Source organism: Neomonachus schauinslandi, chromosome 3 (assembly GCF_002201575.2).
Source record: "Neomonachus schauinslandi chromosome 3, ASM220157v2, whole genome shotgun sequence".
Taxonomy (NCBI): Eukaryota; Metazoa; Chordata; class Mammalia; order Carnivora; family Phocidae; genus Neomonachus; species Neomonachus schauinslandi.
In genome coordinates, this window is record NC_058405.1 from 68540333 (window position 1) to 68565832 (window position 25500).

Genomic DNA, 25500 nt, shown 5'->3' on the forward strand with positions numbered 1-25500 from the left:
GACTGAATTCTTAATTGAAAAATATTTTCCCCTGTGAGTAATGAAAAGCTAATTGCAAATCTAAGTACCTAGATGAGCTAATTGAAACTGTTAACTGTATCAGAACATAGGAATAGCCAAGGTGTCAAAATAGCTTGCAAAGTTGGTCACCTTTCAAGCAAATTGCAGCAAGTCAAAGCCCCTAAATGAGATTTTTTTAAGGATAAGTGATATGTTCTATTTGCATTTTGATTTGCGATATTCACTCAGATTGATAGTATAGGGCCTTGATGTTCAAGGTGATCTGTGAATTTCTAATTTAATATTAGGCCAATAAACCATCCACATAACTTATGTTGTTAATAACTACTAGTTAATTGTATGGTGTTAAAAAGTAGGGCATTACCTTGTTCAGTACCATTTCAGGGAGATAAGGAATTGATTAGGATTCTAGAGTGCATCTATCATTGCCCTTTGTATTTAAAAGGATAATTAATGACCATGGTTTTCATCTGGGTCAGGGGAGCTGGTGGAGGAGAGTACTGACAAAAATGATATTTATGATTTACCTCTGCACACAAATGCACATCTTTGAGTATGTTAAATAACAATAATAATAAATAATGGTAGTCTTTATGAATATTGATATATATTTTAGGTATTTTCTCTTTTAGAGTATTTATCACAGAAAATGTACAGTATTATATATTATGTTATGTCATAGAATGATATATGACAACTGGGCTAAAACCTTGGACACATCATTGAGGGAAAGGTATAGGGGGTTACATAATAATCATGGTCACTTCCAACTTTAAAATTCTGAGCTATAAATAAATACAGATCCAGTAAGCGGTGATTTTATTTTTTAAAAAAACACAAAGTGCTTGTTATCTACTGAGTACCACTCTAAGGATTCTACAAATATTTAGTTATTTACTTCTCATAACAACCTTATAAAATAGGCTCTAACCTAATGTGATTCCCATTTTACAGACAAGGAAACTGAGGAACAGAGGTTTAAAATAATTGGCCCACTTACAGCTAGTGAATGGCGTTGCTAAGATTCAAAGTCAGACGTGCTGCTTCTGGAGTTTCCATAGAAAGCTTAGGTCTTCTTGTGAAATGCAATTTGGAGTGCTTTCCATTTCTTTTTTTGAGGTTAATTTTTCCGAAGATGTCTCTGTTGCCCGGTGAATTCCTGCGTTTGACTTATAAATCCCAAGAATAGAAATTATGGTTGTATTTCTACCTTATTCTTCATGGAACTCCATATTTAAAAATAATAATAATTAAAGTAAGAGTTGAAAGCACATGGTTCTTTTGTGAAGAGATTAGATCTGGTTTACTCTCAGGAGAGTAGCAGGCCCTTCTCATTTGCTCCTTCAGCTAGGTTCACCAAGGCTGTCTCTTCAGGCCTCTCTGCTACAGAGACCAATAAGCCAGAATCCTCACCCGAGGTGTCAGGCTAATGAAGTGGTCTCAACCTGGAAGGGGAGGAGCCTTTTGTTCCCCTCTCAACATCCGGGGACATATTTTTGCTCATCACAACTGGGCCATGCTACCAGCATCTAGTGGATGGAGGTCAGGGATGCCACCAAGCCTCCTACAATACGCAGGGCAGCCCCCACAGCCAAGAATTGTCTGGCCTCAAATGCCAGTTGTGCCAGGGTTGAGAAATGAGTAAATTATGATTTACTTGAACAAATGATATGATCACTAGAAGTACAGATGCAGGGGAAGGGGTTTCAGAGAGGGCTTCTTGGAAAAATGACCCTAAAAGGCCAGTAGGGATTACCCAGACAAGAACACATGAAATTTTGATATGCCTCTTTTGAACTTTTAGCTTTTTTTTTTTTTTAACTAAGTTAATGTGCAGGAAGGACATCTTTATCTTTATCCTTACCCCACCTCTACTATGAACCTTACCACAATGTAGCCTATATAGCATAGGGCAGCCCCAGGATATAGACAGGTACAGACATGGCAGAGTCAGAGATAGGGGATTTTACACACACACACACACACACACACATGAAAAAATATATATGGTCCTTGTATTTTAAAATGGCCTTTTATGTAACCTTTCCCAATCAGCTACTCAAAATGACTTGTATGTGTATAAACTTTCAGGGAGAATATACAAGAAACTACAAAATAGGACAGCAATTTGAGGGGAGAGTTTATATTTTTAATTACATATATATTTGATCTATATTAGATATTTTGTGTTGCATTATTAAAAACACTAATGTTTTTAAAAATGCCTTCCTTTGCCAGATAAATAATAGATGACAATGGCTAACATTTAGTGAGTGCTTACCATTGCTTAGTAGCATACTAAGCTCTTTACATTGGTCTCATTTCATCTTCACAAGGCCCTAAGAATAAGAGGTGTTATTCGTATTGTTGTAGTTCAGAAGTAAGGGTGACCAGACTCCCCTTGGTTTGAGCAGCTGGGGGTGGTGATGCCCCTTTCTGAGGCAGGGGGCAGCTATGGAGTCTGGCCTGGGTCTGAGCAGGGGAAGGTGTGTTGAGCTGAGGTGCCTGGAGGACTGGGACCCGGAGGAGATGTCCAATGTGAGGTGGGTGTGCAGGTCTGGCCAGGGACCTCAGCTGGAGACAGAGATACAGAGTCATCCACACATACGGGTAGGAAGGTCCTGAGAGGGTGTGAGGTCACCCAGGGACAGTAGGGAGAGCAGAAGAGGACCACGACTGGACAGTAAGAGTCCATATCCAGGAGGCAGGCAGAGAAGGAGCCCAGAGACAACCCCAGGGCCCGGAGTGAGCATTCCAACCTTCCAGTTACCCCGGCCTGTTTGTGTTTTGCTTTTCACCTTTGAACCTCTCAGAGAAATCGCTGGTTGTGACCCTTGCTTCAACTTGGACCAGTTCTCACTAGAGAAATTATCTGGATTAGAGGCAGTCGTTGTAAACACTTAAAGGCTAAGGACACCCCATCTGGTTTTTCCAATGCAGGTGTATGTGAATTTAAAATGTGTCTGAAATCCTGCAGACTAAGGAAGTCCAAGAAAACCTGCACTTTTTTTTTTAAGTTCTTTACTCTTGGGCCACTGTGGCCGTTGAAGCTTATTGATTTTTCAGTGGGTCTCACACTCTTCCTTGAAACCTTGATCAATAGAACCTATAGCTTATTTAAAATTACTTTTCTGGGGATGTAGTGTGCAACCTGGTGACCAGAATCAACGATACTGTATTGTATATTTGAAAGTTGCTAAGAGACTAAATCTTAAAACATTCTCATTACGAGATAAACAAAGTAATGATGTGTGGCTGTGGATGTTGACTAGACTTATCCTGGTGATCATTTTGCAATATACACAGACATCAAATCATTAGGTCACACACCTAAAACGAACACAATGTTACATGTCAGTTATATCTCAATTAAAAAAATATATTTTACAAATCCCACCGTTCCACACACACGTACACATACTTCATTTTCTTCCTGTAGCTAGATCTCTGCCTGTGCTTAACTGTTTTCCTCCCACACGCCAGCTAATATCCAGGCACAGTTGCCCGTGCGTTTCTGGTCTGGAAGAGAGGTCAGCCTTTCCGCAGTAGCGTGACCTATTGGTCGGAGAACAGCTAGAGTGAAAAGCTCAGCAGAGCAGAGGCACGGCCTTCATGGACTCAGCGGTGACTCAGGGACAGCCACTTGTGGGCTTTTCCCCCCAGACACCATAAACCCTCCCACTGGATGGCCTGTGATTTCTGAAAGGCCCCGCCCTTGCCGGGTTACATACCAGAGTTGTCGGACCGGACCGCATAGCTCTCCATCCAGCTCTGCAGTCTGTTTTGTAAACTCCCCGGGCAGCAGGGAGACCTTTCCCAGGCCCTGCGCCCCTGTCTGCAGAGGAGAAGCTCGCGCTCCCCCTTGCCTTTGATCCCTGGGTCAGGAGGAGTCTCCCGAGTCTCCGGTGACTTTGTTTCTGAAGGCCTTTGAGCGCCACTCCCAGAACACTCCTTAGCAGACAGGGCCAGATACCATTAGCCCCTGATACTTCAGTGGAGGGTGAGAAGTTCAGGCTGCAGGCTTTAATCAGAATCGCATGTTGGAGATGAATGTGTACCTTTGCTTGTTACTCTTCTCGTGGCTTTGGCAGGAATATTAGAAATATCACAGGAACCTGGCCGTTAAATCAGCACGGGAGACCTCAGGACCAGTCTAAGTCTGGTAGCTGAACTGTAAAATCGGAATCTAAAATGTGAGGATGGGACAGGTTTTGTTGCTTTGTCCACAGGCAGAGGGCCTTCTGTGTCTCCCAGACAGGCCTCCGTTACAGTAGAAGTGGAAGAGTCCTCTCAGACACCCCCAGACCACCGTCCTGTCACCCTCAGATCCTCCTGGCGCATGTTCTGCTCACAGATCCCCAGCCCTCCCAGCAAGCACGCTGCTGTGCCTTTTCCTGCTTCTTCGGCGTGGCCCCTGGGTCCTGTCCTTCTGCGCGCTCTCTCTCAGGGTCTCCCTCCTGTGTGCTCAGAGCAGTCTGTGCACCCCTCGATTTGATGCTGATCACCGCCCCATTCTGGTTCTGGTTAGCTGGGGATCGATGCATTCTACCAGCTTCTAGATGCTCCACAGTAAGGGTTGAATTTTATTCAGTGGTGTAGCGAGGGTGCTTTGTGGCCTTGTCCTGAGCAGGAATTCAATAAATGTGTGTTAATTTGAACTGGAACCTGGAAGAAAGAACCTGTCTGTCCACGAATTATTTTATTGCTTCTACATGTAAAGAAAATATTCTGTGATGGTAGATTATTCCTTTTCTCCACAAAATACCCCACATCTCTCTCTTTCTTAGCTAGACTTCTTAAAAGAACACTCTATGTCCATGGCCTAACTTTATCAGGGTCTGCTGGCCCCTCAGCTCTCTTCCCTCAGGCTTCTCTAAAACTGCCCTGGCTAACTGCTAAATCTAAAAGGCATATTTTAAGTTGTATATTATATCACTTACTTTTCCATAAATATGTGGCACAGCTAACCATTACTCCCTCCTTGCCATAATGCTCGTTCTTTTTTTTTTTAAAGATTTTATTTATTTATTTGAGCCAGAGAGAATGAGAGAGAGAGAGAGAGCACATGAGAGGGGGGAGGGTCAGAGGGAGAAGCAGGCTCCTTGCTGAGCAGGGAGCCCGATGCGGGACTCGATCCAGGGACTCCAGGATCATGACCTGAGCCGAAGGCAGTTGCTTAACCAACTGAGCCACCCAGGCGCCCCATAATGCTCATTCTGTGGCTTCTTGGATTCGGCCTTCAGCTAGTTCTGTTGACCTCTTACCTTCTCCGAGCTTGGCTTCTCCTCATTGGCCCATGCCTTACACACTGGAGTTTCCAGGGTTTGAATTCTCTCTGGACGGTTGGCTCAATTACTGTATATCTTCTGTGTATATCGTCTCTCTGCCCACCATTCCCAAGTGGGTCTGGATGTCATAAAGGCCCTAAAATTTAACACCAGCTCTCTACCAACTTCCCTAAGTGACTGTTTTCTGTATTTGGTGGCACAATGACAAAGCCTGAAATCTGGGAGTTGTCCTCTCTTCCCCATCCTCCTCAGCTTCCACATCGAAGACCAGAATCTTCATCTGCTCTGACTCCCTTCTTCTCATTGCCATCTCTCACCCACACTATCGTAAACGTGTCCTAATTGTTCTTCAGCTCATTCTCCATCTCCCACCACCACTTATGTTTGTAACATGTGATGTAATTACGTTACTCTTCTGTCAAAGATCCTTCAGGAGCTCCCCCTCGCCGAGATTGCTCTTGATGTATTCATTTTGGTCCTTTGTGATCTAGCCCCTGCCTTTCTCTGCAGACATTCCCACTCACATACTTGCAATTCCTAGACTAAAGCATGCTATTTAATGTCTGTCTGCTTTGCCTGTAATTCTTTTAGCCTAGGCAGCAAATTTCTCTTAGTCCTTCACAGGCTTGCTCAAATATTCTCTCCTCTGGGAGGTTTTGTCCTTATGCACTCAGGAAGTGAGTTGCTTCTTCTCCTATTTGTCATATTTATATCACACACAGGACTGTGAGGTCTGCAAGGGCAGGGACCACATCCTGGTCACCTCTGCATGCCCAGCACCTCCCCTTGTTCCTGGTTACATAGTACACCGTTGGATGAACGAGTTTTGACTTCTTTTTTTTCTTATTAACTTTACCATCAGAACCTCAGGTTTCACTCTTAAAATGAGATTTCTATTTCCCCTTCCTAATGGATTAGCCCTCCTTAAGGATTCTGTAGACAACAGTAGAAATTAACAGGTTCTGGCAGCGATATCGTTGTGACATTTCTTCTAAAAAGATCAAACTGCTTTGCTTATCTTAACACAGAAATCCAGTTTGCTCAAAGCGCAGAGTGGACAGGCTTCATCTTGTGTACTGGGTTTTCTCTTTCCATGGAGAAAAAGGACAGGGGAAGGAAACTGCTGTTTTTGAATAGCCTGTGTTAGCAACAGGGCTATGCTCTCATTTTCCAGGCCCCACTACAATTCTTCTTGGGTAGGCAGGAGCAGAGAAATTACTGGCAGGAAGAAGTCCTAGCTCCACTGCTACTAATGTGTGGCTCCCTCTAGCAGGTGGTTCTCTCAGATACTTATTCTCTTCATCCGAAAATTCTCTTCATCAGACCAAATTGTCCCTAGAGTCTGCCAAGCTCTAAAGTTTCTTTAGCAAACATTTACTGAGAGGATTCGCTCTAGCCAGGGCCTGTGCTAGGCATTAGGGATGCAAATAAGATGCAGTCCTTAGCCTGTCATATTCAGTGGGGGCGAATAATTCTGTTATTCTGACTGTACAAAGTCTATTACGACCACTTAAAATCCATCACTGATTGGACCTATATAAACAAAGTATGTTCGGTTAAGAAAGAAAAACCTACTGAAACTACCATGTATGAAATTTCCTGTTAGGCCTAAGGTGGATTAGAAGAATAAATTATAGTTTCTGCCTCAAAAGAGGCTCTAATCCAGTGGAAGACACACTGTTCATGCAGCAAATAAAATAAATTTTATAATCAAAATTATTATTCATGCAGGACTAGTTTTTCAGGAAACCAGTGCTAGACCAACTCAGATTATCTGAAGGGTTTTCTATTATTTAACAATAAGTTAGAGGTAAACAAATACTGATGCTGAATACTTGTCCTGAATGCAGACTGGCTTTATTCATAGCAGAATTTCACAGGGGTTTTGATAAAGTGCTCTGAATACTTCTGTTATTTGACATGTTCTTTTACCTGAAGCAGCCAGTCCTTAAAAAGGCACTTACATCTCTCCGGAATGTGTGTTTCATCCGTTTTGTATTCTTGCAGAGTTCAGGCATTGTTTATTTTACCTTGTGCAAGATAAATCACAGGCTGATGCTACACCATGCTGAAACTGTCTGCCTAGTTTCAGGCCACCATAAAGAGTATCTTCTCTCTTTCTGTCTTTTTTTTTTCATCTTAGCAAATTAGCTATTTTTTTTCCAGCGTTATTGAGGCATATTTGACAAATAAAATTGTAAGATATTTAAAGTGTACAACATGTTGATCTGATACACATATACATTTTGAAAGGAGGAGTTGAATGGTTGTATGTATGATCTTTGAAATTGTACCCAGAATTTATACGATGTCTTCGATGATGATAGTTTTGTAGATAGGATTGAGAAACTAATGGACAAGTGGATGGAGAGCAAAAGAAATGGGATCACTTCACATCAGTAATTTCAAAGTTGGATAAATAAAATGATTTTTAAGTGAATAAAACAAAATGATGTCTTTTAAAAATAGACTTTTTAAAGAGCCATTTTAGGTTCACAGAAAAATAGAGCACAAAGTACAGAGAGTTCCTCTTTACCCCTGTACCTACGCATACACAGCCTCCTCCGCTAGCTGCATCCCACACAGAGTGGGACATTGCAGTTGATGACCCTACAGCGACACCTCATCATCACCCAAAGTCCATAATTTGCGTTAGGTTTTACTCTCCGTCTTACACATTCTCTGGGTTTGATAAATGTATAATGATTTGTATTCACCATTATAGTACCATACAAAATAGATGCACAGCCTGAAAATCCTTTATGCCCTGACTATTCAGCCCTCCCTCCCTCCTAATTCCTGATAACCACTGATCTTTTTAACGTCTCCATAGTTTTGCCTTTTCCAGATTGTCTTATAGTTGGAATCACACAGTATGTAGCCTTCTCAGATTGGCTTCTTTCATTAGTAACCTGTCTTTTCGTGACTTGATGGCTCAATTCTTTTTAGCGCTGGGTAATATTCCATTGTCTGAATGTACTACAGGTAATTTATCCATTCATCTACTAAAGGACATCTGGTTGTTTCCAAGTTTTTGCAGTTATGAATAAAATTGCTAGAAACATTCCTGTGCAGGTTTTTATGTGTACATAAGTTTTCAACTCATTTGGATAAATATCAAGGAGTGTGATTGCTCAATCCTATGATAAGAGTATGTTTGGCAGTAAGAAACTACCAAACTATCTTCCAAAGTGCTGTACCGTTTTGCATTCCCAACAGCAGTGAAGTAGCATTCCTGTTGTTCACATTCTTGTTAGCATTTGATGTGGTCAGTGTTTGAGAATTTTGTCATTCTAATAGGTGTACCATGTTTATCTCATGGCTATTTTAATGTGCAATTCTATAATGACATATGATGGTAAGCATCCTTTTATATGCTTATTTGTCATCTGTGTGTCTTTGGTGCAGTGTCTGTTCAGACTGCCTATTTTTTAAATGGATTGTTTTCTTATTGAGTTTTAAGAGTTCTTTGTATATATTAAATAATAGTCCTTTTTCAGATATGTTTTTTGCAAATATTTTCCCCAAGTCTATAGCTTTTCTTCTCACACATTTGACATTGTCTCTCATAGAGCAGAAGATTTTAATTTTAATGAAGTTCAGTTTATCAGTTATTTATTTTATAGATCATACCTTTGGTGTTGTATCTAAAAAGTGACCACCAAACCTACGGTCATTTAGATTTCCTTCTATGTTGTCTTCTAGGAGTTTTATAATTTTGTGTTTACATGTAGGTCTGTGATTCATTTTCAGTTAATTTTTGTGAAGGGTATAAAGTCTATGTCTAGATGGATTTTTTTTTTTTTTTTGGTGTGTAGATGTTCAGTTGTTTCAGTACAATTTGTTGAAAGACTATCAGTTCTCTTTTGTATTACCTTTGTTCCTTTGTCACAGATCAGTTACCCACCCTTATTTGGGCCTATTTCTGGGCTCTTTATTTTATTTTATTGATATACTTGTGTATTCTTTTACCAATATCATACTGTCTGGATTACTTCAGCTTTATAGTAAGTCTTGAAGTTGTGTAGTATCAATCCTCCAACTTTCTTTTTCTGCTTCAATATTACGTTGGCTTTTCTGGATCTTTTGCCTCTCCATCTAAACTTTAGAGTCGGTGTGTTGTCTTGTAATTTTTCACTTAATATCAGACATTTTTAACCACATAATGTAGCAACTCTCAAAATCAAACCCCCTCTCCCCAAGGTTTGTTGTTGTTGCTGTTATTTAGTAACTTTCCTTAACTAATTCTCTAAAATCTGAATCCTTTGCAATATATTACCACTGAAGTCTCTACTTGGTTAGAGTAGAGGGTCAGCAAATGATTAGACAGAGATTTCCTTAAGTGCCTTGAACCAGAATGTCTCCCAGCTTTGCCGAGGGCTCCTTGTGCATATTTGGCTATGGTTTCAGTGCTCTAGCAGGAAGTTGATAACTCTGCCTTAGCTTTTATTTCCTACTTGTGCAGATCACCAGTGCCAGATAGAGGTGAGAAATTAGGACCTTCTCATGCCTTTTCCAGGTATGCACACAGTTCTGCATATGTGCTTGGCCTTCTACATTCCTAAGAGTATGTTAGAACTTTTCTAAGTCCCCTATTGACATCTCATTCCTACAGCAATTCTTTTTATTTCTTTTGGTTCATATCTTTGCCCAAATGTTATCACCATTTCAGGAAGATGTGATGTTAAATAATTGCCACTGATTGTTTTTGACAAACACCCTAGGGAAAAAAAACTGTTTTCAGTGATGAGCTCAGAGTCAGGTTAAATGAAGATAAGTCCTATGAATGGGGGCATTCAGGGAATTGCCAGACAGCTCAGATAATGACAGTTCTTTAATAATGGAGCTTTTGGGGAGCCAAACCCATTCTGCCCTCTCCAGTGGCTTCTAGGCTGTCAGTTTTCACAGCTACTCTGATCGTGATGCTGTTGTTTTTCAATGCTTCTGAAGAACTGAGAAAAGAAACATGAGAATAGGACAAGTTCAGATGCCTCAGGTCTCACTGTTCTTACATAGATTCAGCCATTTTTCTTAAATAGACAGTACTTGGATTGTCTCAAGCCTTCATTAATTTCCAGAGTTCTTCAAAAGTTGATTTTGACAATTATTGCCAATATTCTTCTGCTTTTATAGAGGCCCAGAGTGTTAGAGATTTTTATTCCACCATTCCCACTGATGTTACTCACAGTACTTTTTATTCAGTTTTATTGAAGTATAATATACATTCAATAAAAATCACCAACTTAAAATATACAACTTGATGAATTTTGTCAAATACATAGTTATGTAACTATCACCACAATCATGATATAGAACATTTCCATTATCTCAAAAAGTTCTATATTGCTGGCATTTGGCAACCACTGAACTGTTTTCTGTCACTACAGGTCTACCTTCTCTAAAATTTTGTATAAATGCAATTATAGGGTATATGCTCTTTGTGTCTGTGTTCTTTCACTTAACATAATGCCTCTGAGACTCATCCATTTTGTTGCATGTATCAGTAATCAGTGCCTTTGTATTGTTGAATATTTCATTATATGTATATACCACAATTTTTATTTCCATTTGCCAGTTAAGGGACCTTTGGGTTATTTCTACTTTTTGGTTATTTTCTGAACAAATCTGCTATGAACCTTCAAGTACAGGTCTTTGTATGGATGTATGATTTATTTTATCTTGGATATAAATAACTAAGAGTAGAATTGCTAGGTCCAATGCTAAGAATAATTTATAAGAAATTTCCAAATTATTTTTCAAAGAGGCTGTATCCTTTGGAAGTTTCAGTGGTTCTATGTCTTTGCTAAAACTTAGTATTGTCAGTGTTTTTAATTTAGGCATTCCAGTGTATGTAGTGGTGTCTTATTATTTTAATTTGCATTTCTTCCATGATTACTGATGTTAAGCATCTTTTCATGTGCTTATTAGCCATTTGAATATCTTCTTTTAGAACTGTATGTGAAATATTTTGCACATTTTTAAAATCAGATTTTTTGACTTATTATGGAATTTATTATGGAGTTCTTTATTCTGGATACAAGTCCTTTATGAGATGCAGGTTTTGCAAATATTTTCTCCAAGTAGAGGAGCAATTCTTAAGGTGCCAGCAAATATCTGAGTTTAGGGGAGATAAAAGGACCTATAGCTACATAGTCAAATTTAGTTTGAGTCTCTAGCTTTAAAAAAATGATAAATGAACTTCCTATTTCTGTCAGAAAGTATAAAGCATATTCAGGTATGTGGTATATAAAGGATGAACCCTTTGATGGCTTTTGTATATGTAGTAGATCAAAAATTTTTGCATAGAATAAAAAGGTTTGTTTGTGCTTCCAAAGTATAATAGAAGAACAAGTTTATTAGCAAAGTAAATTTTATAAATAATGGGTAATCCTTACCTAAACAAACCTGTTACAAAGCTGCCAAATGAGCTACCTGGACTTATTTAAGCTCTTACATATCATATATTTATTTAAGCTCTTATATATCTCATTATATATCCAAGTGAGAATATATATATAAAATTTACCTCACATACCACTCTTAGCTCTTAGGCAGTGATGTTAACACATGTGGAACTGGCCAAAAAGATAGGCTGTCAGTTACAAGAGCAAAGGCCAAGCCCATGCTAAAGATAGCTTCAAACTAAATGATCAGTTTCTAATCTGGGGTTGCTTATTATATTTGACACTAATGAATGTGTAGTCAGTGGATAAACTGGAGATGGCTGAAAATGAGGGGAGTCATCAAATATTTTTAAATAAATGAGTGACATGAGAAAAAGTTGAGAAATAGAACTGGTTTCAATGTGAAGCATTTGAAGTGGTAGTGAAACCAGTTAAGAGGCTATTGCCTGACTTTAGGTAAAAGATGAGAAAGCACCAAAGGAGGGCCAAAGGAGAGGCAAGACTTCAAAAATGTCAAGGAAGTATAATTGACAGGACTTGGTGATCAAATGAATACAGATCTTAAAGAAGAGTGTCAAGATGACTTCATTTTCCAGTTTGGGTGGCCTACTTGCTCTTAATCAAGATAAGACATTAAATAGCAGAAACAGATTTTAAGGAGAATATAATGAGCTCAGTTCTGAAAGTTGAGTTTGAAGGGCCAGCAGGACCCCACAAATGGGTGAGACTAGTAAGTAGTTAGAAAAGTAACTCTGGGACTCAAGTGAGGTGTCTGGGCTAGAGAAAGAGGATTGGGCGTCATCATAGTCTAATTTATTTAAGCTGGGATAAGATATTTCAGTATACTCATGCAGAGTAAAAAGCAAAGACTACAGTCTAAATTCTAAAAAATATTAATAGTTAAGGGGCAAGTACTGCTTGGTAAGAGGAAGGAGACAGTGTTTAGAGAGATGAGAGAATTCATGATCTTGAATGCCAAAGAGAAGAGTTTCAAGGAATGGAGAGTGGCAGTTAGTGTCCACTGCTACAAATAGGCCTTTGCTAAAAAGACGATATGAAATTTGATGAACAAAAAATCATTGGTCAAAACTGGAAACAGCCTAAATGTCCATCAGCAAAAGAGTATGCAAAGCCAGTTGTATATCTTCATACCGTGGAAAACTGCTCAGCAATTATAGGGAATGATTACTGCTATACTCAACAAAATGGATCAATCTCAAAAACAGTGTGTTGACTGAGAAAAAGCCAGACACACGAAAATGCATACCACGTGATTCCATTTTTATGATAATCAAGAATTGGCAAGATCATTTTATGGGCGGGCGACAGAAATCAGAAAGAGGATATCCCTGGGGGTGATGGGAGGGGATGTGGTGGTGAGGAGAACTGATGGTAAAGGAGCACAGAGAACTTTCTTATGGGAAAAAAATGTTCTTTACTTTGTTTGAGGGTAGTTAAAATTGCCAAAACTCATTGAGCTGAAAATTTAAAGCTGTTGCATAGCCAGAATACAAAAAAAAAAAAAAAGTCATCAGTCAAAGGTGGGAATTGAACATCTGAATTTTCTTGCTTTCTAAATGCCCACTGATTTAGAGAGACATGCCTTTATAAAAGCAAAGGAGAAAGACACCACAACTACAAAATTTTCAAAGCAGAAAAACAGAAATAATGTAGTAGAGAACTTGGCAAGCCCAAGAAATAAAAGCCAAGTGGTCAGTGAAGTAAGTTATAAACTAACTCAGTCTGTTCCATAATAATCCTAAAAAGCTCCAAAATGGGGAATGACGTTTAAGGTAGGTTAAAAAGAAGAGGGTTGTTTGAAATTCTATTTTGAAGTAGCTAGAGCCCTTAATTTACTCCCCCCAATTTATATCGAGGAGACTTTTCTTGCCCGCCATCAGCACAAGATAAGAAGTTTCTTTCCTGGAGAGGCTAAAACAGAAGTTCCCTAGGCTGGGGGACACCAGGCATAGTTGAAGGTGGGACACTCAATTAAAAATGGGGGCTTCATTGACAGTCTACTTACGTTCCAAATATTGAGTTTCTCTGGCCTCTTTCATAACTCAGCTCCAGAATATTAGAAAACATACTCCAAGAGAATCTGAGAATCTGAGTGCTGAGAAATCTGAGCAGCACATGATAATAAAATAAAGTAAAATAAAATAAAATAGAATAAAATAACAACAAGGGCAGCAAACCCCAGCTAGAACAGGTCAGAAGGCTCTGAGAGAGACATCACCAAAAATTAGATTAATAGATATTAATAGATTAATGCACTTAGGGAGTTAGATAGCTGAGAAAGTGTTTGAGTTTGAATTTAAGAATAAATACATTGAAAACTAAGGAAACAAACAGGATGCATATTAACTCCTGGGATAATGAAAAGTTGAGAATAGAAGACAAAGCAATCCGAGTATGATATACATACAAACAGTGTTTACATGGTCAATAATAAATGTAATAAACAGTGAATCTTGATTTATCAAAAAATTATGAAATTATGACATAACTATAACTATAAAATAAAGGGTATGAATGTGGGGAAGGTGAGGGATGGGAATAAGTAGTAAAAAATAAAAATATCTTCATCATTCATAGAACAAAGTCAATAAATAATGATTTGAACTGAAAAATCAAGAACTAACAGCATAAACAATGTTGTCAGAGGTAAACACCAAAAAAAGAAACAGGTGAAAGAGTTGCCTCCAAAGAGAGGTAAACGGAAAAGGACAGGAGGGGTAATGTTTGACTCTTTAAACCATATGCATTCAATATGTATAATGTTTAAAAAGTAATCAGATAAAACGAAACAGTAAAGGTATTTGCAAAGAGCATGCCATGAAATTGGATTGTAATGGATTGAAGAGTGAATGAATGAAAATTGAGACTGTTCTCAGCAGATTGAGTAGTATAAGGAAGGAAATATTGGGGTAGGTACATGGTTGCTTGATGAAAAATTTAGGGTTGAAGGGAAAATTAATAGTTTGTGTGATAATGGTTATTTAGGTAGCTAATTAATTGGTTAGTCAATTTGTTCAAGACAGGGATACGCTTAAAGAGAAGAACGCAGTTGAGAGAATCTGCTGAGATAAGGGAATGAATGAGGTATCATGGTCCCAGATGAAGCGGTGGATGCTGAAATCAAAAACAAGGTTAAATAAAGGGTTAGCTTTGAAAAAGAAGAGAAACATCCGTTTTGTGTGTGTGATGAAGGAAAGGATTATTACAAGAATTCATGTCCAATAGCTTATACTCAGCTATACTTTCTCATCGGCAGCAGCGGCTCAGTCCTCTGTTGTGGAACTGGGATATTTTTCACAATCTGAGAGTGGGAGCCAACCAGAGAAAAAAATGAAAGGAATGCTGGGTAGCAAATTTGGGAGCCCAGCTGAGGCTGAAAATCAAAATGTATTTATTCGTCAACACGGGCTGCCTTAACAAAATACCATGGGCTGGGTGTCTTAAACAACAGACATTTATTTTCTCACAGTTCTGGAGGCTGGAAAGTCCAAGATTAAGGTGCCAGCAGGGCTTGGTTCCTGGTAAGCACTCTCTTTCTGACTAGCAGACAGCCACCTTCTCACTGCGTTCTCACTTGGCAGACAGAGAGAGCGAGCCCTCTGGTGTCTCCCCTTATAAGGAACCAATTCTGTTGGATCAGGGCTCTTTCCTATGACCTCATTTAACCTCAATTACTTCTTAGTCCACATACAGTCACATGGGGTTAGGGTTGCAACATACAAGTTTTGGTGGGGACACAATTTAGCCTATAGCACGTATAATTCAGCACTGAGTTATTTTTCCATTTATACCCAACAGACCAAGAGCAGGGGAGAAGACAGATGGTTGAGTTGACCCAAATTTAGGAACTAACCTGGTTGAGGTGGCAAATGAATGGAGGGGCTGATGAGAGCAGGGCTAAAATGACTGCTCATGGGTTCCAACAGTGGTGGAAAGGGAAGCCAGGAAAAGACTGGGTTTAGATTAGGGAATGAGCAGGGATTGGTAGGCTCCACGGCAGAGTCCTCTCAAGTCTGAGGGCTGCAGAACTAATAGGAGCGCTTCTATAGTGCATCTTGAGGAGGTGCAGTACTTTCTTCGGATATAACTTCTTGTTTCTGCACTTTCAACTACGTTAGCGATAAATGAGAATTATAAAACTGAAAAGAAAATTTAGGTTTATTAGTGGTAGCAATCATCACCTCTTTCTTTCTTTTTAGACGACTAAATACATTGAACAAGTGTGCCTCAATGAAACTTGATGTGAACTTCCAAAGGAAAAAGGTAGGTGTCTCCACCTTGCTAAGATCATGGCTGTATTAACAAAAGAAGCTTGCGTTCATAGATTAAAGACAACGTGATCCCAAGTGAAATTCTGAAATGCCTGATCATCTATGTTTGTTCTCCAAATATTTCTTCTTATCATAACCATCATAAATATGTCCATTGGAAACCCAGGCCAAGGTCCGTTCATTTCACCATTTCATTTTGCTGTAGTTTTGTTGTTTTTAGGGGTTTTTTATTAATTTTTTTTTATTGTTATGTTAATCCCCATACATTACATCATTAGTTTTAGATGTAGTGTTCCATGATTCATTGTTTGTGCATAACACCCAGTGATCCATGCAGAACGTGCCCTCCTCAATACCCATCACCAGGCTAACCCATCCTCCCACCCCCTTCCCCTCTAGAACCCTCAGTTTGTTTTTCAGAGTCCATCGTCTCTCATGGTTCATCTACCCCTCCGATTTCCCCCCCTTCATTCTTCCCCTCCTGCTACCTTCTTCTTCTTCTTTTTTTTTTCCTTAACATATATTGCATTATTTGTTTCAGAGGTACAGATCTGAGATTCAACAGTCTTGCACAATTCACAGCACTCACCAGAGCACATACCCTCCCCAATGTCTATCACCCAGTCACCCCATCCCTCCCACCCCACCCCCCACTCCAGCAACCCTCAGTTTGTTTCCTGCAATTAAGAATTCCTCATATCAGTGAGGTCATATGATACATGTCTTTCTCTGTTTGACTTATTTCGCTCAGCATAATACCCTCCAGTTCCATCCACATTGTTGCAAATGGCAAGATCTCATTCCTTTTGATGGCTGCATAATATTCCATTGTATATATATACCACATCTTCTTTATCCATTCATCTGTCGATGGACATCTTGGCTCTTTCCACAGTTTGGCTATTGTGGACATTGCTGCTATAAACATCAGGGTGCACGTACACTTTCGGATCCCTACTTTTGTATCTTTGGGGTAAATACCCAGTAGTGCAATTGCTGGATCATATGGTAGCTCTATTTTCAACTTTTTGAGGAACCTCCATACTGTTTTCCAGAGTGGCTGCACCAGCTTGCATTCCCACCAACAGTGGAGGAGGGTTCCCCTTTCTCTGCATCCCCGCCAACATCTGTCGTTTCCTGACTTGTTAATTTTAGCCATTCTGACTGGTGTGAGGTGGTATCTCATTGAGGTTTTGATGTGGATTTCCCTGATGCCGAGCGATATTGAGCACTTTTTCATGTGTCTGTTGGCCATTTGGATGTCTTCTTTGGAAAAATGTCTGTTCATGTCTTCTGCCCATTTCTTGACTGGATTCTTTGTTCTTTGGGTGTTGAGTTTGATGAGTTCTTTATAGATTTTGGATACTAGCCCTTTATCTGATATGTCATTTGCAAATATCTTCTCCCATTCTGTCAGTTGTCTTTTGGTTTTGTTGACTGTTTCCTTTGCTTTGCAAAAGCTTTTTATCTTGATGAAGTCCCGGTAGTTCATTTTTGCCCTTGCTTCCCTTGCCTTTGGCGATGTTTCTAGGAAGAAGTTGCTGCGGCTGAGGTCGAAGAGGTTGCTGCCTGTGTTCTCCTTTAGGATTTTGATGGACTCCTGTCTCACATTGAGGTCTTTCAACCACTTTGAGTCTATATTTGTGTGTGGTGTAAGGAAATGGTGCAGTTTCATTCTTCTGCATGTGGCTATCCAATTTTCCCAACACCATTTGTTGAAGAGACTGTCTTTTTTCCATTGGACATTCTTTCCTGCTTTGTCAAAGATGAGTTGACCGTAGAGTTGAGGGTCCATTTCTGGGCTCTCTATTCTGTTCCATTGATCTATGTGCCTGTTTTTGTGCCAGTACCATACTGTCTTGATGATGACAGCTTTGTAATAGAGCTGGAAGTCCCGAATTGTGATGCCGCCAGCTTTGCTTTTCTTTTTCAACATTCCTCTGGCTATTCAGGGTCTTTTCTGGTTCCATACAAATTTTAGGATTATTTGTTCCATTTCTTTGAAAAAAGTGGATGGTATTTTGATGGGGATTGCATTGAATGTGTAGATTGCTCTAGGTAGCATTGACATCTTCACAATATTTGTTCTTCCAATCCATGAGCATGGAACATTTTTCCATTTCTTTATGTCTTCCTCAATTTCTTTCATGAGTATTTTATAGTTTTCTGAGTACAGATCCTTTGCCTCTTTGGCTAGATTTATTCCTAGGTATCTTATGGTTTTGGGTGCAATTGTAAATGGGATCGACTCCTTAATTTCTCTTTCTTCTGTCTTGTTGTTGGTGTATAGGATGCCACTGACTTCTGTGCATTGATTTTATATCCTGCCACTTTACTGAATTCCTGCATGAGATCTAGCAGTTTTGGGGTGGAGTCTTTGGGGTTTTCCACATAAAGTATCATATCATCTGCAAAGAGTGAGAGTTTGACTTCTTTCTTGCCGATTTGGAAGCCTTTGATTTCTTTTTGTTGTCTGATTGCTGTGGCTAGGACTTCCAATACTATGTTGAATAGCAGTGGTGATAGTGGACTTCCCTGCTGCATTCCTGACCTTAGGGAGAAAACTCTCAGTTTTTCCCCATTGAGAATGATATTCGCTGTAGGTTTTTCGTAGATGGTTTTTATGATATTGAGGTATGTACCCTCTATGCCTATACTCTGAAGAGTTTTGATCAAGAAAGGATGCTGTACTTAGTCAAATGCTTTTTCTGTATCTATTGAGAGGATCATATGATTCTTGTTCTTTCTTTTGTTAATGTATTGTATCACGTTGATTGATTTGCGGATGTTGAAACAACCTTGCAGCCCAGGGATAAATCCCACTTGGTCGTGGTGACTAATCCTTTTAAAGTACTGTTGGATCCTATTGGCTAGTATTTTGGTGAGAATTTTTGCATCCATGTTCATCAGGGATATTGGTCTGTAATTCTCCTTTTTGATGGGGTCTTTGTCTGGTTTGGGGATCAAGGTAATGCTGGCCTCATAAAATGAGTTTGGAAGTTTTCCTTCCATTTCTATTTTTTGGAACAGTTTCAGAAGAATAGGTATTAATTCTTCTTTAAATGTTTGGTAGAATTCCTCTGGGAAGCCATCTGGCCCTGGGCTTTTGTTTTTTGGGAGATTTTTGATGACTGCTTCAATTTCCTTAGTGGTTATAGGTCTGTTCAGGTTTTCTATTTCTTCCTGGTTCAGTTTTGGTAGTTGATACATCTCTAGGAATGCATCCATTTCTTCCGGGTTATCTAATTTGCTGGCATAGAGTTGCTCATAATATGTTCTTATAATTGTTTGTATTTCTTTGGTGTTGGTTGTGATCTCTCCTCTTTCATTCATGATTTTGTTGATTTGGGTCCTTTCTCTTTTCTTTTTGATAAGTCTGGCCAGGGGTTTATCAATCTTGTTAACTCTCTCAAAGAACCAGCTCCTAGTTTCGTTGATCTGTTCTACTGTTCTTTTGGTTTCTATTTCATTGATTTCTGCTCTGATCTTTATTATTTCTCTTCTCCTGCTATGTTTAGGCTTTATTTGCTGTTCTTTCTCCAGCTCCTTTAGGTGTAGGGTTAGGTTGTGGACTTGAGACCTTTGTTGTTTCTTGAGAAAGGCTTGTATTGCTATATACTTTCCTCTTAGGACTGCCTTTGCTGCATCCCAAAGATTTTGAATAGTTGTGTTTTCATTTTCATTGGTTTCCATGAATTTTTAAAATTCTTCTTTAATTTCCTGGTTGACCCATTCATTCTTCAGTAGGATGCTCTTTAACCTCCATGTTTTTGAGTTCTTTCTGACTTTCCTCTTGTGATTGAGTTCTAGTTTCAAAGCATTGTGGTCTGAAAATAGGCAGGGAATGATCCCAATCTTTTGGTACCGGTTGAGACCTGATTTATGACCTAGGATGTGATCTATTCTGGAGAATGTTCCATGGGCACTAGAGAAGAATGTGTATTCCGTTGCTTTGGGATGGAATGTTCTGAATATGTCTGTGAAGTCCATTTGGTCCAGTGTGTCATTTAAAGTCTTTATTTCCTTGTTGATCTTTTGCTTAGATGATTTGTCCATTTCAGTGAGGGAGGTATTAAAGTCCCCCACTATTATTGTATTGTTGTCGATGTGTTTCTTTGCTTTTGTTATCAATTGCCTTATATAATTGGCTGCTCCCATGTTAGGGGCATAGATATTTACAATTGTTAGATCTTCTTGTTGGATAGACCCTTTAAGTAGGATATAGTGTCCTTCCTCGTCTCTTATTACAGTCCTTGGTTTAAAATCTAATTTCTCTGATATAAGGATTGCCACCCCAGCTTTCTTTTGGTGTCCATTAGCATGGTAAATGGTTTTCCACCCCCTCACTTTCAATCTGGGGGTGTCTTTGGGTCTAAAATGAGTCTCTTGCAGACAGCATATCAATGGGTCTTGTTTTTTAATCCAATCTGATAGCCTGTGTCTTTTGATTGGGGCATTTAGCCCATTTACATTCACGGTAACTATTGAAAGATAGGAATTTAGTGCCATTGCATTGCCTGTAAGGTGACTGTTACTGTATATTGTCTGTGTTCCTTTCTGGTCTATGTTGCTTTTAGGCTCTCTCTTTGCTTAGAGGACCCCTTTCAAGATTTCTTGTAGGGCTGGTTTCATGTTTGCAGATTCCTTTAGTTTTTGTTTGTCCTGGAAGCTTTTTATCTCTCCTTCTATTTTCAATGACAGCCTAGCTGGATATAGTATTCTTGGCTGCATATTTTTCTCATTTAGTGCTCTGAATATATCCTGCCAGTCCTTTCTGGCCTGCCAGGTCTCTGTGGATAGGTCTGTTGCCAATCTAATGTTTCTACCATTGTAGGTTACATATCTCTTCTCCCAAGCTGCTTTCAGGATTTTCTCTTTGTCTCTGAGACTCCGTAAGTTTTACTATTAGATGTCGGGGTGTTGACCTATTTTTATTGATTTTGAGAGGGGTTCTCTGTGCTTCCTGGATTTCGATGCCTGTTTCCTTCCCCAAATTAGGGAAGTTCTCTGCTATAATTTGCTCCATTATACCTTCTGCCCCTCTCTCTCTTTCTTCTTCTTCTGGGATCCCAATTATTCTAATGTTGTTTCGTCTTATGGTATCGCTCATTTCTCAAATTCTGCCCTCGTGATCCTGTAGTTGTTTATCTCTCTTTTTCTCAGCTTCTTTATTTTCCATCATTTGGTCTTCTATATCACTGATTCTCTCTTCTGCCTCATTTATCCTAGCAGTTAGCGCCCCCATATTTGATTGCACCTCATTAATAGCCTTTTTGATTTCGACTTGGTTAGATTTTAGTTCTTTTACTTCTCCAGAAAGGGTTTCTCTAATAACTTCCATGCTTTTTTCAAGCCCAGCTAGTATCTTTAAAGTGATGATTCTGAACTCTAGATCTGACATCGTACTAATGTCCGTATTGAGTAGGTCCCTGGCAGTCGGTACTACCTCTTGTTCTTTTTGTTGAGGTGATTTTTTCCGTCTTGTCATTTTGTGCAGAGGAGAATAGATGAATGAGAGAACAAAATGCTAGCAGGGTAACAACGTCCTCAGAAAATATACTCTAAACAAATCAGAAAAGACCTGAAGCAGTGGGAAAAGAAAGGGAAAGAGAGAAAAAAGAAAAAGGGAAAGATAAAAACAAAAACAGAACAAAACAAAACAAAACAAAACAAAACAGAATGTGATCAAATATGATCAGGCTGGTATATAGATCAGTGCCACACACTAGATTTGGGGTGTATTTTGGTCTGTTAGAAGAAAGTGCCTCCCAAAATTTTAAAGAAAGAAAAACTTATATATGTACAAAAATAAGGGTTGTTATGATGAAGGGATGGAATATGACTGTAAAGATGGGAATTATAAAAAATTTTATAAAAGGAATTGATAAGAAGTTGTTTGAAAAAAGAAAGGAGAGGATTAAAAAAAAGGGAAAAAAAGGGAGAGAATGTGATCATGCAGGGGAGTAGAAAAAAACCATACACTAGAGATTTAGGGTATATTTTGATCTGTTAGAAGAAACTATCTCAAAATTTTAAAGAGAGAACAACTTATATATATATGCCAAAAATATGGGTAACTACTATGAAGGGATAGAATATGACTCTAAAAATGAAAAATAAAAATGTTTTTTAAAAAAGGGATTGATAAGATGTTGGTTGAAAAAGGGAAAAAGAAAAATTAAAAAAAAAAAGACAGTTAAAAAAAATAACTTTGAAAGACTAAAGAATCATGGTAAAAAAGCCATGAATTCTACATGCAGTATTCCCCTAGTGCTGGAGTTCTGCCGTTCTCATTGATCGGTAAATTTGGTCTTGGCTGGCTGTTCTCGCTGATCTTCTGGGGAGGGGCCTGTTGCCGTGGTTCCCAAATGTCTTTGCCGGAGGCAGAATTGCCCTGCCCTTCCTGGGTCTGGACTAAGTAATCTGCTCGCGTTTGCTCTCGGGCGCTTTTGTTCCCTGCAAGCTTTCCGTACAGCTTTGGAGGCCGATAGTGAAAATGGTGGCCTCCCAATCTCCGCCCCAGAGGAGCCGAGAACTCGGGGCCCCACTCCTCAGTGAGTCCCTAGAGAAAAGCCGTCAGTCACTCCCGTGTCCCCCGTCTCCGGCCGCACTCCGTGCTCACCCGGCCTGTGACCGAGCATTTCTATCTCTGGCACCCGACCCCGGGTGGAGTCTCCAAACCCAGCAGATCCCTGCGGTGCACTCCCGCACGGCTCCTCCTGGGGGAGGAAGGTGAGTCTCCCCAGATCTGCCACTTGTTGGGTCCCTGCTGGAGGAGCAGTGGCCCGACTGTGCCGCGGATCCCAGTTTATGGCAACCCCCAGCTGAGAGCGCGTGCCTGGGCTCCGCCTCTGCAGCCGGCTTCCCCGCTCCGATACCTGGGAGCTCTGCCGCACTCAGGCATCCCCCGGTCTTCTGTGACCCCGAGGGTCCTGAGACCCCACTGTCCCAAAGGGTTCCACCCCCCCGCTTAGCCACTGGAGCAACGTCCCTCAGCGGAGCCGACTTCTAAAAGTTCCGATTTTGTGCTCAGCTGCTCTATCACTTGCCAGAAGCGGCCGACGGAGGCCCCTCCCCCGCCGTCTATCCTCCCGAATATCGCCTCGGATTCACTTCTCCGCACGTCCTACCTTCCAGAAAGTGGTCGCTTTTCTGTTCAGAGAGTTGCTGCTATTCTTTTCTTCGATCTCCTGTTGAGTTCGTAGGTGTTCAGAATGGTTTGATCCCTATCCAGCTGAATTCCTGAGAGGAGACGAAATCCAGGTCTCCTACTCCTCCGCCATCTTGCTCCTAAGCCTGCTGTAGTTTTGACCAGAGTGTTTGCATAAAGATATAACATGTCTTCTTTATGGTCATCTTTTAGAAGTTTCTTTAGTTGTAAATATCCACTTCATATCAGACTCACGGCGATTCGTAGATTAAGAGGATGCAGAGACAAACCCCTGGGTCCATGCCAAATGTCTTCTGCTTCGTCCTTTTCAATGGCATTTCATTTCCGAGTACGCTTGAAGATGTGCTCATCCTCGGGCAGGATCATTTCATAATGGGTTTGAGGGGGTGACAGGGAGTGTAGCAACAAGATGCTGAGGCTGCCTCCTCCTCACCCTTCCTGCCCACGTGCACTTTTCTCGAGTCACAAGGAATTTCATTCCATTTTAAGAGTCACTATGCTCCCTCCCTGTTCCAGGACTCGCATGTGCTATTCTGTCTGTATGAATGAGACTGGAGTTTGGTTCTGAAGTAAAGCTGAACTTTATTGAGCTCTTACTGTTTTCTAGGAGCTACGTTATGTACTGACCATGCGTGATCTCATTTAATCCACTGAGGTAGGGATTCTCTGTTTCCTAGAGAAGGGAAGTAAAACTTGAGCATGTTGTCATTTGTTCATGATCTTTCAGCTAGCGGCAGAGCCGGGTTTAAAACTCAGGCATGCCTAACTCCAAAACCCAGGCTCCTCATAGCCACCACCGTGCTGAAAGACCTCTCTCTCTCACTGAATTGATCCTTTTAGGAAATTCAGAATTAAGATCATTAACTACTTTTTCCATTTCACCTCTCCAGTATGTAACAAGTCAAGCCTCAGTATTTTTTGAAGAAGCAGAGAAAACATCTTTGAGTCAAAAGAAAGTGCTCTTTATCCTGGTCTACACAGAGAAATCATTAAATCCAATGGATTTTAACTCACTCCTGAGTAACCTAATCTTTAAAAATAACCTTAACTTGAATTTCTGTACTAAAATAGCACCCAAAGGGGGTGGAGGGAGCAAATGAATTTTGGTTGACCTCACCTTAAAAACAATTTGGGGTTTGAGTTAGAAACCAAAAGATTTAAGCTAATGAGGCAAAACAGTGAAAAACAATATCCAGAGAAATATTAAAATATGAGCAATTTGTCTAGGCCGAAGACAAATTAAAAATGTGGGAATAAATGTCCCAGCAGCTGCCTGGCTGAATAGACCCCTTGAGAAGCATATATACTATTTGAAGCATGAGGGTCAGATGTTGTTTTGGTTGTAACACATGGTTGTTATTAAAACTAACACAGCCACGCCTGTGAGTCTAGAGCGTGGCTGGTCTGTACGGCTTCTTATACAGATCTGTGGCTACAGTGTATTACAGAAGACAAAAGCTAATGACATGATTTGTCTTCAGCCAAGCAGAGTGATTGGATTCTCACCCTATCACCAGCTTTTCAGAAACCCGTATGTGAGATGGGCCCAAATGCCATTTGTGGGGCTCTTTATGGGTTACCTCCACAAAAGCTCCTCTGTGAATTGGTCACTTCAGTCTTTCTGACATTCTTAATTTATTCCTGATGTTGGATGTAGTGGCACACACCCAGACAGCCCCTGCTTAGCTAGAGGCCTCAAAGTGCATGCACCCGAATAAAATACTGCTTTTCACTTTGTAAATTGAGAAGACATGGCCTGAATTTTCAAATAAATTTCAACATGTGGTCTCCACCGCCCTGTGGATCTCAGTAATGATCCACATCTGGGGCTGTGGTCGAAGCAATTATGCAGGAGACCCTGTGTGGGGGCATGCATTCCTGTCATCTGTCCCTTTCACAAGTCATAGGTTCATCCTTTATTTTACTGCAAAAAAAAAAAATTACAAAAAATAAATACAGACTAGGAATAGGCCAAGTGTTTCAAATATAGAAAGTGAAACTTGAGGAAAGCACCCTGTAACACTGCAATCATTCCGAAATTTGTTTGGAAGAAAAAAAAAGATCAGCAACATTTCCTCTAGGTACGTCCCCATTTTAGGCAATCCAAGAAATAAAAATATAATCCTCATCTCTCATCTGCAGAGGCCCAGACATGCATAATTCTGCAGAAGGTCATCCCCACATTGCCTAACTGTCCAGAGCCACAATCCTTCTTTCGCCGTTTGGGGCCTCTGCAGGGGCTGCGTGTGCTGGCTTCGCTGTGGGGGGGGGGGGGGGATGGGGGGGGCAACAAACACTCACACGGAGCATGTCAGACCCTGTTC

At 40.1% G+C, this 25500-nt stretch overlaps 1 protein-coding gene across 1 annotated transcript in view; it reads left to right on the forward strand.

Annotated features, from left to right (window-relative positions):
- Positions 1-25500, forward strand: part of STARD13 (StAR related lipid transfer domain containing 13) — a 180123-nt gene that overhangs the window by 122223 nt on the left and 32400 nt on the right. The window contains exon 4 of the mRNA XM_021678283.2: positions 15934-15997. Within this exon, the coding sequence (XP_021533958.1) occupies positions 15934-15997 (64 nt within the window). The remainder of the gene's footprint in view (positions 1-15933; positions 15998-25500) is intronic.